The sequence below is a fragment of the Phoca vitulina genome, unplaced genomic scaffold (genome assembly GCF_004348235.1).
Source record: "Phoca vitulina isolate PV1807 unplaced genomic scaffold, GSC_HSeal_1.0 scaffold6, whole genome shotgun sequence".
Lineage (NCBI taxonomy): Eukaryota > Metazoa > Chordata > Mammalia > Carnivora > Phocidae > Phoca > Phoca vitulina.
The window spans coordinates 39,188,171-39,200,217 of record NW_022589709.1 but is presented as its reverse complement, the minus strand read 5'-3'; the positions used below and the strand labels follow the sequence as shown (position 1 = coordinate 39,200,217).

The 12,047-nt window shown below is 40.1% G+C and overlaps 1 protein-coding gene across 1 annotated transcript in view; it reads left to right on the top strand.

Moving 5' to 3' along the window:
* ADGRV1 (adhesion G protein-coupled receptor V1) overlaps window positions 1-12,047 on the top strand; it is a 538,587-nt gene that overhangs the window by 434,448 nt on the left and 92,092 nt on the right. Inside the window, exon 85 of the mRNA XM_032403550.1 lies at window positions 11,280-11,437. Coding sequence (XP_032259441.1) covers window positions 11,280-11,437 — 158 coding nt within the window. The remainder of the gene's footprint in view (window positions 1-11,279; window positions 11,438-12,047) is intronic.

Sequence of the window (12,047 nt, the reverse complement as noted above, 5' to 3'; positions counted from 1 at the left end):
GGTATTTACATGTATTAACTCATTGAGTTCTCACTCAATGAGTTCTTCCTATGAAGAAGTTGCTGTGATTCTCTCCATTTTACTTGTTAGGAAACTCAAGTAAGGAGCAGCTCAATATTGACCCAAGTCACAGTCAATAAAAGGTGTACCTAGGATTGGCTCAAATAGTCTGATTCCAGAGCCTTCTTTTTGGGCTTTCCAGAGCCCCCAAAAAGTACACTCTTTTTTTGTAGGCAGTATTACCATAATCCAATAAGAGGTTTCTATCTACTCTCTTCTTCCTCCCACACTTAGACCTTCAATAGCAACATCATTTATTGTCTTTTGAGAAAAAACTTCTTTACATAATTCATAAAGGAGATCATTTTATATCCATCTGTTGTCAAGTTCAGGGCTTTCCAATTTGGGATTTTCCAGTGTTCTTCTACAGCTGTGTAATCTAATCCTTCAGATATCAAAGCTTCAAGGAAAGTGACATGTGTCATTTCCCCATCAAAACCGGAGATTTCCCATAGAGTAGATGGAATTTTGGCCTCCATATCCTTTACTTCCAGTTTTACTTTCCTTTTCTGAGATTAATCCCTGAACTCTATCTCATTTTCCCCAGGTATTGTGGCCCATATTTCTTACCCTTTTAAACATTTATTAGGTATCCCTCACATGTTGGTAGTGCATTATGGGATTTTATAATAATTTCTTATTGTTACATTTTCTTTTTCTTGCTCCAAGATCCTTTGGGAAATGAGTTATGCCTTTTATACTTCTTATGTTTCCAGCTGTAACTGTCACATTGCAGGACATATAAAAACACTCAACAAATACTAATTAATAGTAATGTCATAGATTAGCTCTAGCAACCACCTGGTATGAACATATTACGGGTTAGATTTCTAAAACACATCTTTGATTTGCTAACCCATTACTTTGAAGCTCGACATCCATAAATATTTGTTCAGTAAAAAATTCAGGATATCAGAATTGAATTGGGGTCAGCAAGAGAGCTGAGTGTTGGAGATAAGACATAACTATGTTATGTACAACCTGAGATAATGACCTTAAAATGCTTGGCATATCACCTCAACTAGTCACATTTCCCTGTTTTCTCAATAGTTAAAAGTTACCCCTGCTATTTTCAGGATTTTAAGATTAAAATTTTACTGATAGCACAAGGAAGTGTATAGTATATTTTCAACAGTATGACTGAATTCACTTAACAGTGTCTTAATGATTTGACGTCAGCATTTAGGAACATCTCTTATTGCAGTGTGCTGTAAATGTTGATGTGACTATAGTTAATACAAGGTGTAGGTAGGATTGAGCACTCATGTCTGCAGGGAATGCTCTAGAAATTTTCTCTTGGAGAATTTGCAACTTTCACATAAAGTCTGAGGAATCTGTGGACCTCATTTCTGGGACAATATAATGTGGCTCCTGATCAGTAAACTGTGGTCGACTAAAAGTCGGATTATTGGGGCACCTGTGTGGCTCAGTCGGTTGGGCATCCAACTCTTGATTTGCGCTCAGGTCATGAGATCAGGGTCTGCACTCAGCGGGGAGTCTGCTTCTCTCTCTCCCTCTGCACGCCCCCCCACCTCCGTGCTCATACTCTCGTACCCGCACACACTCTCTCTCCTTTCTTTTTTTTTTTTTAAAGATTTTATTTATTTATTTGACAGAGAGAAAGATAGCAAGAGCGGGAACACAAGCAGGGGGAGTGGGAGAGGGAGAAGCAGACTCCCCGCCGAGCAGGGAGCCCGACGCAGAGCTCGATCCCAGGACCCTGGGATCATGACCCGAGCCGAAGGCAGATGCTTAATGACTGAGCCCCACTCTCTCTCCTTCTCTAAAATAAATAAATAAAATCTTTTTAAAAAATAAAATAAAAGTTGGATTAGCCTTCTACCAAGTGATTTTTGCCTTTTGGAGAAACCATCACCATTGCTGTCAGAATTTGTTAACCCTTAAAGTATCTGTATCATCGCTAGAGTAGCTAGAGTAGCTACACTCTTGCCAACATAGGCCTACATTTCTACCTTTCTCATATTTTTCATGGGCTCTAATGAAACATATATAGATGTTTTGTAAGAGTATTTGGGGAAGGAACACATGAAGGCCTACAAAGTCTTCATCAGGAAAAGGAAGTAATACTTATGATAACATGACACACAACCCCTAATCTCTTCTAAGCTATTACTGTTTTGAGTTTATTGAAATCTCAGATTTAAAGCACAAAAAACTGAAAACTGCATTTGCAATATTAACCTAAGATGGAAAGTACTGCTTCCTGCCTGTGGTGAGGGACCAGCCTCACCTGAAGCTGCTTTCCTGCTAAAGCTTACACTCTAAGGCTCTCTGTCCACGGAGCAAGCATGAAGTAAAATGGAGGTTGGGGGGCACAAAAACACAAAAAATTTTTGGACATTAATCTTGTATCCCCATGTTCACCTCTATAGATCTATTTTTTAATAAATGTAGAAAAACTTACAATTTTACTATCTTCAGATACAAGAAGGATGTGATTAGTCAGAAAAAAACCTTTTTAGCCAGCCATTCAGAGGCTTGGTGAGTAATAGGTAAGGGCAGGACACCTTCAAATGTGCTAGGACAATGACATTTTCCAGTACCAAACAATTTTATGAGAACAGAGCATTAGTACATGCAAACAATAACAAGTCAGCCTGACCTCATTCTGATTAAATTCTGAAAGGGCTTGATTCACTGGAAAATACCTGGAGCAAAGTTAGCAAGCACTGGCCAGTAGGCAGATTTCAACAGTATCACCAAGTTGTTCAGGGAACAGACTGCTCGGACTTGAGTTTCTTGGAAAAAGAAAAAAGACAAGGTCATTTGCAGAATCATGATTTTCAGAATGTTTTTCACCATCTCTAACCTTTGTTGATAACTTGGAGTCCACTATTCATCTGTGGAATTTATGTATAAATATATTTTACCTTTTTAATGAGCTAGGGATGTGGGCAACTGTCTCATTCAGCAAGAGCTAATTATATATAATAAAAGGCTATTTTGGGGTGTATATATCTGACTGGAAATTTTAGTTTAATACTTGACGAGTTTAAATATCTGCTCTTTTTGAAGTATGTGAAACAGTATTGCTCCGAGATGTCCATGTTGTTCTTTGCTCAATCTTTTCAGGTAATATAAGCAGAGAGATACATTTTAAGTAGGAAAAGGTGAGACTGATTCTTATTCTTTGGTCCTTTGGCTTCTTCAAAGGAGGTAGTCAATGTACCAAGTTAGAAAGCAACACGAAGCATGGTGTAGCATGAGCTCTAAAACTGGTAGACGTGGCAGTGATCTTCTACTTTATCTACAGGAGCAACCATGCTTGGCCCCTGGTGGCTCAATCAGTTAAGCATCAGCCTTCGGCTCAGGTCCCAGGATCCTGGGATCAAGCCCCACATCGGGCTGTCTGCTCAGCAGGGAGCCTGCTTCACCCTCTCCCTCTGTCTACTGCTCCCCCTGCTTGTGTCTCTCAGTCTCTCTCTCTCTGTCAAATAAATAAATCTTTTTTTTTAAAAAAAAAAGAGCAACATTGCTTTAAACAATAGTGTGCACTCACCCCCTCTTTCTCTATCACTCACTCACTAGCTGTGTTTTAATTGTGGCCATTACAGTTGCACGTAAAAACCCACAAAAGCTACTAAAAGTAAAGAGAGTGGAGTTATAGACAGTCTCAGGCATTCTCATGGAATTTCAAAAGCCGATAATGAGGTATAGTTGTACCTCAGAGAATCTGGAATTAGAATACCGAAAACCAAGACCATGCGCTTCATCTTTCAGGGACCACAGAGTCTCTTGCTTCAGGTTGAGAGTATCTGAATGCTCCTCCAACCCTTCCTTCTCTCCTCCCTTTGTCTACCTATTTCTTCTGTATATTCCTTATGTATTTACTGCAGTATGAATGTTTGCCTTGAATGTATGTCGGCTCTAGTGCCCACCAGTAACTGGCAACTATCCATGTCCGATTCTTAAGAGCAGAAAGTTGATTGGCTCAGCTCCACTTTTACAGCAGAAGCACCAAGTTATTCGTCAGGGGCAAGCCAGAAGAATGGCTGTCTTTGGGTCAAGTATCTATCTCAAAGGTAGTCATCTGTGGCCAGGGTGTGGGGATAGAGGTACACGGCACATGGGATCACCTTTTCCGGAAACCTTGAGTAGCGTGGGCGGTCAAGGAGCGTATCTGTTGCACTCACACTCACAGAAACCTCTTCCTTCATGGGTTTTTCAGATGCAGCAGGACTGAATATTTACCTCCCATCCACACCCACCACAGCCCCAGCACTGCCCTTCTCCTTTCACTCTACCTGTCTGCAGACCTGTTGTGTCCATTCTCATGTGATTTGCTAGCTCTCTCCTGCCCTATGATCAGAAAATTTAGGTTGCTAATCCCAGGCTTTTTTTTTTTTTTTTTTTTTTGCTTCCTGCCACTTTTCTTTCTGTCTGGTTCTTCAGGCTACTGTGAGCACCATGTGCTATGAACTCTCTGGGTCTGATTCTCCTGGGGATTCCACAGTCCCTTGGCTTCCATGCCAAAGAGTTGTAAAGATTAATTTGTTAATTACATTAAGCTACTTTATGTCCCACAAATGCACTAGAGGAGTGTTTCTCAAACTTTCAATGCGCACATGAAACGCCTGGGGATCTTGTTAAAATGCAGTTTCAGGAGCTCTGTCATGGGGGTGTGAGATTCTGCATTTTTAACAAGCTCCTGGTTCGTGCTGCAGCTGATGCTGAGAAAAAAACAATACTTTGGGTAGAAGACTAGATTCCGAAGTGCTGTGCACTTATAAATGTAATCTTCTGGATGGGAAGCACCATCCCCAGGCATCTTTATATGCTCTTCCACATCCAACACTGTACCTAGTATGTGATAGATATCATACGTTACTTGGGTTATTATTGAACTAGGCGCACATGAAATGCAGGATTTTCTGTGCCTACTTTTTTTTTTTGAGCGATTTTTTAAAAGTGCTAAAAATTAGTTACATCAATAAACATTTTTTAAGGGTCTAATTATGCAATAAACATTTCTTAAGGAGGAATATAAAGAAAATATTACAGTTCCTGTCCTCAAGTAGGACACTGGCATGTTTACCACTAACTAATATGTCTGGAATTGTGGAAATAATTTTAGGATTCCAGGGGTAGCAGTGAGGAAAAATGAGCCTGTTTATGCTGCTAGCAGTTTGACCTTCTGTTATTTAGATGTCATTTTTCCATATATACAATGAGGCTGGTGATGTTGTTGGGATGTTTATGTGTGATAATGCATATAGTAAATGCCTGACACATAATAAATGATCACTGCCAGTACTATGCATAGTGGTGATAGAATTAGGAATAGTAGCAGTAATATTTAAGATAGTTTTCATCATCCAGCTAATTCACTCTAGGAAAATACTTTGTTCCTCCCCCTTCCTTTCTAAGTCCATACATTACCCTAATGTGCAGTTTCACTTTGTAGGGCTTACCTGCAATTTAATCTTAATATTGTTTTTGTTTAAAGTTTAAACTTCAAGGAACATGCAATTTAAGAATTCAGTCAAGAGGCACCTGGGTGGCTCAGTGGGTTAAGCATCGGACTCTTGATCTCAGCTTAGGTCTTGATCTCAGGGTTGTGAGTTCATCTCTCTGATGTCATCATAAATATATTCAGTAGGAAAAATTAATGTGCTTGAAGTGTTTCTCTAAATCCCTCTAACCATGTTGGATGAGACAGGAAATACATACATATACACAAATACATTCATATACACATGGGCCTGTGAATATGTGTATATATATTCATTCACAGGTGAATAAGAAATATGTGTTAAATAATAATATCATCTTTGGAAAGAAAGTAAATTGGACATGCACAGAAAGGAATATTGAAATCACAAGTATTGGCTTAGATTTTATTTATAAATGATAAGCATCTACATAATGAATAACATCTGTATTCTTCAACTAGGGCCAATAAACAGATATATTGTACTTTTTTAAGATTTATTTATTTATTTGAGAGAGAGAATGAGCAGGGGGAGGGGAAGAGGGAGAGGGAGAGAGAGAATCTCAAGCAGACTCCATGCCGAGCTTGGAGCCTGACACCAACACTAGGCTCTATCTTACGACCCTAAGACCATGACCTGAGCGGAAGCCAAGAGTCGGATGCTTAACTGACTGCGCCACCCAGGCGCCCCTGTACTTGCCACACAAAGTAGAAACCAATTTGCAATAAATGAAAAATTTTTGATTTATCATACATTAATTTCGAGAATAAAACTGATAGACCATCTCCTTTATCCCCAGATAAAGTAGCATATCACCAGGGGTTTCCAGAAAGAAAAAGTTGGTTGAAGCAACAAATGTAGCTGTTGACGTAGGTGCCATCATTCAAGAAATCTCTCTTTTTTTTTTAAAGATTTTATTTATTTATTTCACAGAGAGAGACACAGCAAGAGAAGTAACACAAGCAGGGGGAGTGGGAGAGGGAGAAGCAGGCCTCCTGTGGAGCAGGGAGCCCAATGCGGGACTCGATCCCAGGACCCTGGGATCATGACCTGAGCCGAAGGCAGACGCTTAACGACTAAGCCACCCAGGCGCCCCTCATTCAAGAAATCCTAAGGAGACTTACCTTGTGGGAGGTTGGCACATGGGCCTGGAAGTCATAACTGTTAACTTTGTCTTATTGAGGAGAAGTACTTACAAAGAAGACCTTGGAAACAAACATTTACAGTTGACCCTTGAACCACACGGTTTGAAATGTGCGGGTCCCCTTATATACGGCCTTTTTTTTTTTAATAAATAACAGTACATACTGTAAATGTATTTTCCTTATGATTTTCTTAATAACATTTTCTTTTCTCTAGCTTACTTTATTCTAACTGTAGAGTATAGAATACATATCACATACAAAATATGTTAATCAACCATTTATGTTTATCAGTAAGGCTTCCAATAGGCTATCAGTAGTTAAATTTGGGAGGAGCCAAAAGTTATACGTGGATTTTTTCTAAAACAATTTTTAATTAAGTAGGCTCCATACCTAAAGTGGGGCTTGAACTCATGACCTTGGCATTAAGAGTCACAGGCACTACTGATTGAGCCAGCCAGGCGTCCCCAGATGTGGATTTTTTACTAGAACGGGGGGTGAGCACCTCTAACCCCTGCATTGCTCAAGGGTCATCTCTATTATTTTTTCATTAGCTAGTTCTTTTTTCGAAAGCTATGTAATCCGGATGTGACCCTGGATTTCTTCAAGTCCTCCAGTTTACCAGGGTTGACTTGTTCTTTAAAATATAATTTAGATGGACTCAGATCACAATCTCACATACAAGGAGTTCCCAGCATCCCTCCCAGTATTTTCAGCAGTTGTAAGTGGATCTTATATCTCTCTTGGATACCTTTGCTTCTGAGTTCCTTCTTATGCTGACTTCATACAGGGAAAAAGAAATTGAAATACCCCATGCCACCCACATAATTTTTTTTTTTTTTAATGCCAAGTTTAGGTAATGTAAGTGAAAACACTTCAGTAAGTATAAAGTGCTATCTAGGGGAGGTAATAATCTTACTAAATTAGAAAGTGACATAAAGCATTGTGAATGCTCTAACAGTAGACTGGAAGGGGGAACATGGAAGATAATGAAACAGCATCTTCTTGTCTCATCTGGCCGAAAATAGAGAAAAGGATGAAGTCCTGACAAGATTTTGAAATAAATTAGATTGTCCGTGGGTTATAATAAGAAAGGAAATTTACCCATGAAAGTTTAAAAGGGAACAGCAAAAGTTAGTCATGGGATTGCGAGAATCCAGGAGTACTCAATACCAAAAGAGAGAAGGGTCACCAGAATACTTTGAAGCTGGGTGAGCTGGTAATTACAAGGAACACATTTTCCTCACCCTTTTTTAAGAAAGCAAATCCACAAGGCCTTTGTCTCATTTCTCTGGTGACTGCCAGATCTGTTCTTGAAGCAAAAACTGCCACAGCCCTTGTGTGTGCAGAGTGCTCGGTCTCCTCAATGCTTACATTACATTCAGTTTTTCTGAGAATTTGTTCCCAACCTTTTTTTCAGAAACCATTTCTAACGTGATATTCACAATTTCCTAATGATCTAATCCTCAAACTGCCTGGATGTACTATATATCTTATTCGATTGGACTGAAAGAAATTCTGGTTGGTGAGGCTTGTTATCTTTTGTTGTTGTCGTCGTCTTCATCGTTGTTGTTCTTTTTTTCTTTTTTTTTTTTTTTTAAGATTTTATCTATTTATTTGACAGAGAGACACAGCGAGAGAGAGAACACAAGCAGGGGCAGAGGGAGAGGGAGAAGCAGGCTCCCTGCAGAGCAGGGAGCCTGATGCAGGGCTCGATCCCAGGACCCCGGGATCATGACCTGAGCCAAAGGCAGACGCTTAACGACTGAGCCACCCAGGCGCCCCTTGTTTTTTTCTTTTAAGGATAGAATATACTTCATTTATCTTGGGCACTTTTAAACCTATGTCAGAAGTTTTATTCTGTACCAGTAGGAATAACATTCAGACAATACTGATCAGAAAATTCAAGTAATACCTATTAGCTTTAAAGGAAAAGTTAAATGAGGAGAATTTAAAAGAAGGTGTTCCTGTATGAAATATAATTTGAGGATGTGGAATGACATAGCCTCTCCACCTGCTTTCCATGGATGGGGTCATGGGAGTGTGGGGGCCCTGACTGCTATCTGCTCTGGTGGGTTACCCTTTTAGCCCTGTCTCATTTGCAGCTGCCTCATTTGATAGTGGTGTAGAAGAGCTGTCTGGCTCCCTCGTCCCTAAGAGAGGTAGTACATATATATGTAAGGCAGATCGCTTTTTGTTGGAGGAAGACAGGCATGGAGTCTCAGCCACGCAGAAGTGGGCGCGGGCAGGGCTGCGCGGGACAGCAGTGCTGAGGTGGCCAAGAAGGCAGGAGGTGGCTGCTGCCAGGACCAGGCAGGCTGTGGAGCCAAACCCCTCCCCATCAATGATCTGGCCCCAAGTTGACCATGTGGAGGACAAACTTTGGGCACTCTCAGCAGCCCAGTACTTGTGAGAGGCCATGACTTGTGCAGCTCTGAAGAAACAGGAGAAAGTGGGTCACCTCTGAATTGGATAATTTTCCTTACCTTCTCTGAAAGAATGGGCCAGCATGACCAAGTCATCGTACAAGCAGGGAGAATTGCAAAGGAGATCTTTAAGAGCTGTAGCACTTAGAGGATTCCCTTCTCTTCCCAAGGGCCGCTGGTCACTTCTCACTTCCTAGGGGTTCACTTTGCCTCTTTTATTTTTTTTAACCAGGATAGTGTGCCATTGGTTGGGGTTCTGCTTTCGAAAGTTATCTTCTAAAGGAAAGTTTTTAGGAAAGCACTTCAAATAGAGACATGAGAACCAAACATGGTCAGCCCCTGGGAAATGTAGATGTTGACGGGTCAAACCTGTGTCACAGCACTCGGTACGAAATGTTTACTACTCCCCAAGCAGGTCACAATAGATTCAGTAACCCCATTTTACAGACTGAAGTTGAATTGTGATGATACTTTTCAAGGTAAAAATAAAGCACCGAAGCCTGCGTGTGAGTTCCTTTGTCAGTGTCCATGTTGGTCTAAGCAACTTTTGTCCAGTCTCAGGCAGTGAATCCATAATTCAGATGTAAACAATTGTTTAAAGCCAGTGTGCAGAAAATGAGTAGCCAACGTGACTACTATTTTTAGTGCAGAAATATATTCAAGATCAAAGCCATTAATGTTTGCCTGTCTTATTTAATCATATGCCTTTTACCTGGAAGATACAGGTCTCCTGGCATACAGATGAGTGTACAGGGAATGATTCAGGCTTTGTGCTGTCCAAATTAAATTCTAAAAGCCAGGATATTCATCATTCTGACATCTCTTTGCAGATGCAGAATGTGTATTGAAATATCTCTTGAAATGTGTCTTGTTTACTTGAGGAATACATTTACCAGGTCATGTTAATTAGAAATAATACCTGAGTAAGGTCTTTAATAATGTATCTCTTTTTAAATATGAAATCGAGGCACTGTTTTTCCCAGTTGCTGGAATGGCTGTTTCTCCTGATTACCTATATTTTGGATTTTGAGGTTTCCTTCTAAATAGTTTATACTTTTTCCTTGAGTTTTCTTCAGAAATCCATTATTTTCGGCTATATTGTAATCTAGGTTTATAGATATTAAAAATGGAAAAGTCAGGAAAATATATTTGAAAGAAGTCACTCCCTACTATTAAGATTTCTTGTAATTAAAAATATTATAGTGTCATAAGTTGTAGGAGGTGTGTTCTTTATAATACTTCAGAAGCACAGTTTTAGATATTGAGAGCCTATTAACAGTCCTCCATTTTGACATTTTTGACATTTCTTATGTAAAAAACAAGAGGATTTTATGGCCAATGAGTAAAAATCTCCAGTTACACTGCTGAAACCATTTTCCATTGAATTTCAGTGTTACCAAAATAAATAATGTGAGTTTACTTTTGGACCTCACTGATCTAAATAAACTCCAGTAATCATAGATACAGTTGTGTAATAGAACTTCCAAAGGGAAAGTTGTCATCATTTTCAAGAGAATTAATGGTTCTTGGGAAAATGTATAACTTAGGGGTACCTGGGTGGCTCAGTCAGTTGGGCGTTTGCCTTCAGCTTGGGTCATGATCCCGGAGTCCTGGGATCGAGCCCCGAGTTGGGGTCCCTGCTCAGCGGGGAGTCTGCTTCTCCCTCTCCCTCTGCCCCTTACCCTGTTCCTTCTCTCACTCTTTATCTCTCAAATAAATAAAATCTTAAAAAAATAAAAAAGAAGACGTATAACTTAGAAATGACAAAACTGTCTTTCACTCAAAAAACAAGCTTGTGGAAACAACAGAATGAGCCCTAGGAATCCTCAAATTTGCCTTTAAACAATGCCACCTTTTATGCAGTGCTCATTGGGACCTTGGTCTAGTAGGCCAACAAGATAGAGCTGGAAAAGTGAATGTGCACTTCTCAAATTTATTTTGCCATAACCTCTGTTAAAGTTTTCTGAGCACATCAGGATGTGCATGTTCCATTGGAACCGACTTTGTGAAGCAGTGGGTTAGATTTAATCGTGTAGCCTCTACTCAAACAAAGCTTCAATCTGGCAAACCAAAAATTTGCTTTTGCCAAAATTTCAATGCAAAGCGCTAGTATAAAGTGATGACGTCACACATTCCAAATATAGAAACGTTTATATTGAAGTTGTCTGAGTTATCGCATCGCCTCTTCTCTCTTCCAGATGTTTCATCCCAAACATCTATGCGGCTCTGTTCACGGCGGCCCTTGTTCCTTTAATGTGCCTTGTGGTGGTGTTTGTGGTGTTCATCCATGCCTACCAGGTGAAGCCACAGTGGAAAGCATATGATGATGTCTTCAGAGGAAGAACGAATGCTGCAGGTTTGGAAGGAACCCTATTTGTACTTTGGAGATGGGAACTTTTTAATGGTGGTAAAATGTCACTGAATAATTTTTACAAAAAGAAAGAAGGAAGGAAGGGAGGGAGGGAGGAGGGGAAGGAAGGGAAGGAGAGAAGTTAGACTCAGCTTTCAGCTCTGAAGCTCTGAAGCCCTAAGTTAAGCTATGGCTCCCTAATTTCTCCCGCTTCTTGGCACTTCCTGACATGTCTCTTTCTTCAGGGCTCCATAGGTTTTATTGCCAGTTCCGGTTTTGTCCTTAAGATATTAATGTTCAAGTAAATGCCTCACAGCCTTGGGAGCTGCTTCCCCAGGCTTTCTTCAAGTGAAGCAGTAACAACCTGTGTTCAGCCTGTGAAATCTATTCGTTTCTCTCAGCTTCAGAGACTTCATCACAGACATCCTTCCCTAACACTCATGAGTGCCATAGTTTGCATGTGGAGTTCTGATTGTGCTGACAGATGTTTAAAAACATATGTGATCGGACAGCTTCATAACTGGCTACACATGTCTGGTTACTTAAGAGTGCAAGTCTTTCCAGCTCAAATTGGCTTTCACTGCAGCTCATTTTTTCCCTTTGAATCATACTTAAC